A 6,951-nucleotide genomic window follows, 5' to 3' on the forward strand; every position below is an offset into this window, starting at 1 on the left:
AATGCTGGTCTTTGAGTTACCTTGCAGTAAAGCAGATAATTATTTGAGATCTGTGCATTTCAAGTACTTTTATGCAATGTTTTGCTAATTTGAAAGCAAAAAACAAAAAACAAAAAAAAACCCTTAAATTGGATGTTTTTTCTTGCTATAGGTTGGCGACTGGGCAATTCGAAAACTAGGCCTTGTGAAATATGGAGAAAAATATGCTGGGAATTACAGTGGTGGCAATAAGCGAAAACTTTCAACTGCTATTGCTTTGATTGGAGGTCCTCCAGTGGTGTTTTTGGTGAGTGTTAGAAATTCACAGCTCTTTGGAGCTTTTAAAAAACAAAAAAGACTTTTTTTTTCCCTTTTTTTTTTTCCACTAAAATTCAGATACATTTTAAATTAATATAAAAGCACCATTTGAAGAAAAGCTTATATGATAAGTATTCATTCTTGGTTTTTTTTTTTTTTTAAGATGCCCTTGTGCAATAGTTTTCATCATTATCATCAGTGTTCCCATGTGCACTGCCAGAGAGAAGGTTTTGCTTTTGTGTGTTTTTCAAAATAATTTTCGATGGTTTCTTTTCAAATTCTAAAAGAGTGCTAAATTATAATTAGGGCTTAAACTTTATCTGAAGGGCTATTTACTTAGACCTTTACTATTTAACCTTACTAAGTACTAGCTTACTAAGTTCAAATTAGGCACTGAGGGAAAAGTAAATTAAATTTAATAACAACAACAAAAAGGAAATGGGTGATATTGGGTCTAGACTAAAGAATGTTAAAGAGTTTAGGGCATGTGTAAGTTTTGACGTATTCATGTTCCAAAGAGATAGTGGCTGAGACATGGAATGTGATTGCATAAAAGTAGGCTTGGTCCTTTGAAGCATCTTTTTTTTCATAAAGATCCATAAGCATTTATATGAGGAAGAGGATATGGATTGCAGAATGAGGGTGAGGGTCATAGAATTTGAGAGTTGGGAGGATACCTGGTGACTTGTCATCTTCAGTAGACATCAAATGTTTTACTTCTTTCTGTATAAATCTCAATTGTTATTACTCTGTGATGTAGAAGGTTTGGAAATAACAATGTAACTCAGCTAAGGAAAATGAATAATAATAGGATAGGATTCTAGATTTGGAGCTGAAAAAGCCTCAGAGCTCATTTTAAATCCAAGCCTTTCATTTTAATGATGAGTAAACTCAGGGTAAGCAAGATTGTGGCTTCCTTAAAGTCACGTAAAAGAGGAAGATCCCAGATTTTAAACCTTTCCCTCTAAAACAAACCGTATTATCTTTTCATTGCTGTATGCTTTCCCTGCCTAGCTGCTGGCTTCCGTCAAGATTCTGAATACAGAAGGCTGTATGTAGATGGTTTATCAGAAAAGCTGACATTGAAAAGATACTAAATTCTGCACAAGAATGTGCTGACATGATGAACTCTGAAGGACTTTCCTATTATAGTATTCTGTGATCTTCTACTTTTATAGAGTTGTCTTGGGCTCATAGGTAGTAACAGTTCCCTTTTAAAAAAATTAAAATTCATATTTCCTTTATTTCTCTTCACAACAACCCTGTGGGACAGATATTACAAGTATCACTAACAGTGTTTTACAGATGAGCACAGAAAAGCAAAGTGTATTAAAATAAAATGCTTAATCATGTGCTAATTTTGAGTTTAGTGTTATATTGCCTAATTTTTTAAAAAGCAAATTGTTTCCAAATGAGATCAGGTCTTTTTTTTTTGTTTGTTTTTGTTTTTGTTATTTTAAATGCAGTGTCATAGAATAACCGTTGGAAGAAGTTTCAAAATTCATCTGTTTAGCACATTCCTGAGGATTTTCCTCTATAATATCATTGAAATGGTCATTCTTAGAAAGTCTTTACTTAATTCTTAATTAATGTGGCAAAAAAAAATCCTTAACATTTTAGTGAGCATTATAGAAACAGAAGGACAATACATCAGAACTGCTTAAAATTGGTTGCACTTTTAAAAAATCAATTTTCAGTTCATTTTAGTCCATGAAATCTGTATTGTTTACATTGTAGGATGAGCCAACCACTGGCATGGATCCAAAAGCCCGCCGCTTCTTATGGAATTGTGCCCTAAGTGTTATCAAGGAGGGAAGATCTGTAGTGCTTACCTCTCACAGGTAAATAAATGGTGGCCCTTGGACTCCGACTTATCTTCCTATCCACCATATCTCCAAATGGAGCGGTATCTAAAAACTAGCCTGAAATGATATGGAAATTAATTATCTATGTTGCATTGCCTTGCGTGCTATTGTTTTGTGACATAATGTAAATACGAGGTATCAATTTGATGGTTGATATTCTCTCTGCACAGCTAAAAAATTGTTTTGTTTTTTGTACAGCATGGAAGAATGTGAAGCTCTCTGTACCAGAATGGCAATCATGGTCAATGGAAGGTTCAGATGTCTTGGCAGTGTCCAGCACTTAAAGAACAGGTGAAACCTTGGTTTTTGTGGGTGCCTCAAACTGGGGAATTAGGGAGTCTTGCCCTTTGCTAAGGTGATTGAATTTGGGAGATTTTAAGATGCAAGGCAAATAGGATAATTGAGTTATGAATTACTTTTTCTAGTACTATTTCTGGGGATTTGAAAAGAACTTTATTTTTCATAGTATCAAATCTCATTTTCTTTCTAATATAGATTATTTCTGCATTAAAATCCTTTTCAGAAGTTTTCTAAGAATCTTCTCTACTTGACTTTCTCGGTTTCAGGTTTGGAGATGGCTATACAATAGTTGTACGAATAGCAGGCTCAAATCCTGACCTGAAGCCTGTTCAGGAATTCTTTGGAGTAGCCTTTCCAGGAAGTGTCCTCAAAGAGAAACATCGGAACATGCTTCAATACCAGCTTCCATCTTCCTTGTCTTCCCTGGCCAGGATATTCAGCATCCTTTCCCAGAACAAAAAGAGACTCCACATAGAAGATTATTCTGTTTCTCAGACAACACTTGACCAAGTAAGTCTGCTCTGGAAAAAAAAAAAAACAAAAACTTATTCACTTTTACATAGGGGATGGTTTTTATTTTTATAAGGAAGAGTTTTGAAGTCTACAATTAATTTTCATTGATTCTGGGAAATGAATCCTCTACTTTCCTGTAAGCTTGCCTAAGGATAGGTTTTGGGTTTTTTTTTTTTTTTTGTTTGTTTGTTTGTTTTGGGGGGCCAAATTATTTTTTCCTTATGGAGGATTAAGTAGCTGATGAATTATAAACAGTTAATGGTTGATAGAGGTGGGAAAATTGGTTTATTTTTCCTTATTTTCTCCAGATTCTCTAGTCAAGTGTTATGATTCACTTGTACTATTTAACATCAAAATGGAGGGTGATTTGGGGTAAACCGAGTAAAGAAGCAAAAGGATGATAAGAGCTAATTAAAAGATTTCCTTTCTTTTGACAGGTATTTGTAAACTTTGCAAAGGACCAAAGTGATGATGACCACTTAAAGGACCTGTCATTGCACAAAAATCAAACTGTTGTAGATGTTGCAATTCTCAAATCTTTTCTGCAAGATGACAAAGTGAGAGAAAGCTATGTCTAAGTTACCCTCTCCTTCCTGAGAGAGAGGCTGAAAGACAGGAGGAACCAGAGGCCTTCCTTTGCAGGGAGTCAAATGTTCCAGGGGAAGGGCCAGAGGATTTCGTGGAAAAGAAACCAGACTGGACCCTGTGCTGATACTCTACAATGCAATGCAATTCAATGCAATGAAGACAAAAAATTCCATTACAGGGGCAGTGCCTTTGTATGTAGTCTTTGCCTTGTTGTACGGCTCTCAAGTGAAAAGACTTGAATCTAGTTTATCGATTTAGTCTTAACTATGGGAAACTGTAGAATGGAACCCATTGGGTTTTAAATCGTCCCTTTTTGTTCCTTTTATATTTTTACTAGGGTTGCAACAATAATTCTTTGAGTAATCATGGCCAGTGATTATTTATTGAAATTATAAAGCATGCCCATCCTTAGTCATTCAATCCTGGCATGCCAGGAGTAGGGTTTCCTGGTGACACATCCATTGCTGGCAATGAATGCACCGAACCTGCTAGTGCCAAGAAATGACAAATTGAAGCACCATGGCGTAATGTATGCTTTTTTTGTGTGTGTGTGTGAAGGGAAAGCCTCAGTGACTGCTCTGTAATTAAGGGACTGCTAAAAAAATCAGTTGACAGTCAACAATGTGGAGCCACCAATCACCCCGTGGAAGGCAATGCACTGCTTTGATTGTCCTTTATGTGAGTTACTGCAGGAGTGGCCCCATGCCAAATTTTGGCTGCTCTGGACAGATGGGCTTCTTAGGTCCTTTGTCACAGGAGAGTTTCCTGTTCTTCTTTCCTATATTGAGCCTAATTTTAGTAAGGAGCCAAAATGGAGGAGCCAAACTGCAAGTAGAGAATGAATGCAACAGATTCCTTGACGGCATATTGTTAATACTAGAGCACATTAGTAAAAAAGAGACAGCATGTAAACTTGCTGGGTACTGTGTCCATCTTAGTTGTCCAATAAAACAGTACCTTGCATCTCAAGGTAATTTTGTTCAACACAAATGTAGTAGTATTTCAGGCTCTGTGTATTTCAACCAGAATTTGGAGGGGGGGGGGGGAAAGGTCATTTTATTTTAACAAAAGGTATTGTACTTTTAATGTTTTCCATGTTATTTGAAATTTAAGTACCTTAAGTGATTTCTAATTCAATCAGCTTTTTGAAGAACATTGTAGTGTATTATAGGATGACTACAAAACCTCATTACCTGGGATGTATTTGTAGATATATAACAGGACTAGTGAAAATAATATGGTGTTAAAAAAATCTCTCTACAATCTTAGAATTGAATAATTTCAAGGTTGTTTGAAATTTATTTCATTTAAGCCTATCAGTCAATAAGTATTTTTTGAAAACTTCTTGCTGATTAGAGGCACTTAATCCCAGTAGATTTCATGTGTCATGGTATTTTACATAATTGGTTTACATATATTGGTTGATGGAGAGATATAGAATCATAACTACAGACTATCGCCTTGGTGTTCTTTGAGAAAACAATCCACTGAAACCAGTCCTTAACACCCTTCTCCATGGATCATCAAATGAAAGGTGTCAGAGATCAACAGCTTAGAAATGGTTAGAGACTCAAGACCAAACAAAAACTGTATTTTATGGAGAAATTTGCTGATTTCAAAAGTGTACCTTGTTTACCTACCACTACAATACACTTAAAATGATAGGCTTTGCAAAACCACATTTGTAGCATATAATCTTGTAGCCTTTTTTTTTTTTATGTCATCATTTTTTTTTAAACATAAAAAAGGACAAAATATTGTTTTTAAAAAAACTCTTAGCTGGCCTGAAAATAGATATGAGAATTACCTCCTTATCATGGATATGTCCATAAAAATTAGATGATGTTTATTTATAACCTTTGTCTTTTTTAGTAGGTAAACAATTGGGAATTGCTTTAAAAAACAATTCAGTTCAGTAATACTTCATGTAGCTTGCCTGGACATAACATAAAAATAGGAGAGAACTACTATGTAGTACAGTTGAAGTGCCTTTTTTCATATCAAGCTCCATTTTTTTTTTAAAGATTTTGAAAACAAACCTTTTAAAGAGATTTCAGAAATTTTCAGGCTAGGTTGTATTTTTGTTTAAAAGTAATTTTTTTTTTATCATCAGAGGGCTTATTTGAATGATTATTCCCAAGTTTGTAAAAATATGACTCCTGAGTAACAGCCTTTCATCTCCTTAAAAGATGAGTATATTTTCATTTGTTCTTGCTAAGAGATCAGCACATTTTTGTTCTGACTACATTCCTACATAATGCATAGAAGTTTCTATTAATGTAGATTTTCCAGATTCAAAGTGATAGACTTCAATTGGTTGTCTTTATAATCATGATCTAATGATCCAAATCTATGATAGTAGTACTATTGTTTTATTTTTCAGACTCCTTTGACTATAAAAAAGAACATTGGACTAGTAAACATTTTTGAGAAAAATAATTTAAGCTTTCAAAACAAAATTATTTTCTTCTATCAAGTCCCTCTTGATAAGTTATGTAAGAGATAATATTTCATCTGATCCATTATACAAAATAAGTAAACAAAACTTCTCATTTTTATAAATAAGTTATAGAAGATTTTAATTCCATGCTTAAAATTATAAAACTTAATTTTGTCAACCCTCTGGAAACTTAAGATTGTGGATTTTAAGCCTTCCCAAAAATATGCCTTGAAAGATGTCAGCTATTTTTTTTTTTTTATTTTCCTCTTGATTCTTTGGAATTTTGTCAATAACTGTGAATCTAAAAAAGAAGAAACAAATCCTGAAACTACTGTGTTTTAAGTATTCTGGGAGCTCTGCAGCTCTTGAAGATTGTACATCATGTGTTCATTGACTATCAGTCATTTACAAGGTGATTTCTGTCAATTTTCCCCCTCTTATATCAGGTAAAATTTTTCCAAAGAGCCATGTGTTGTGTGGTACTGAACCACTTTGATAATGAAATATTCATCTGAATCCTTGTTACTAGATGCTCTTTTAAAAATTGTTGCATCCCTTTTTATAGTATGTTAGTATTTTACTAAGATTAGGTATATTTTTCCCCCTCCCACCTCGTGATAAAGCTCTGTTTTTTGTGCTTTTTCGATATTGTTGGTCCTTCATTCCAAGCACTTTATGCTGTCTGTAATGGGATCTATTTTTGCACTGGAATATCTGTTAACTGCAAAAAACTAGACAAGGTTTCACAATAGATTTCTAAGTTAAATAATTTTCATTAAAATGGAAAAAAAAAAGAAAAACTTGTCAGTAACTTTATATGAATTTTAAAAAATCATATTTCTATGTTGTATTGAGTCACGAAAATAAAGCTGTGACAATTCCTTGGTCTATATAAATTTACTTTCATGCATTCATGCACACTTACCATACCGTTGAAATGCCATAAAG

At 33.9% G+C, this 6,951-nt stretch overlaps 1 protein-coding gene across 1 annotated transcript in view; it reads left to right on the forward strand.

Annotated features, from left to right (window-relative positions):
- ABCA1 (ATP binding cassette subfamily A member 1) overlaps positions 1 to 6,883 on the forward strand; it is a 145,278-nt gene extending 138,395 nt beyond the window's left edge. Inside the window, exons 47-51 of the mRNA XM_074280052.1 lie at positions 152 to 286; positions 2,035 to 2,138; positions 2,361 to 2,453; positions 2,729 to 2,972; positions 3,413 to 6,883. Of these exons, the coding sequence (XP_074136153.1) occupies positions 152 to 286; positions 2,035 to 2,138; positions 2,361 to 2,453; positions 2,729 to 2,972; positions 3,413 to 3,553 (717 nt within the window). The 3' untranslated portion in view covers positions 3,554 to 6,883. The remainder of the gene's footprint in view (positions 1 to 151; positions 287 to 2,034; positions 2,139 to 2,360; positions 2,454 to 2,728; positions 2,973 to 3,412) is intronic.
- The last annotated feature ends 68 nt before the right edge of the window (positions 6,884 to 6,951 follow it).

This window comes from Sminthopsis crassicaudata, chromosome 1 (genome assembly GCF_048593235.1).
Source record: "Sminthopsis crassicaudata isolate SCR6 chromosome 1, ASM4859323v1, whole genome shotgun sequence".
Taxonomy (NCBI): domain Eukaryota; kingdom Metazoa; phylum Chordata; class Mammalia; order Dasyuromorphia; family Dasyuridae; genus Sminthopsis; species Sminthopsis crassicaudata.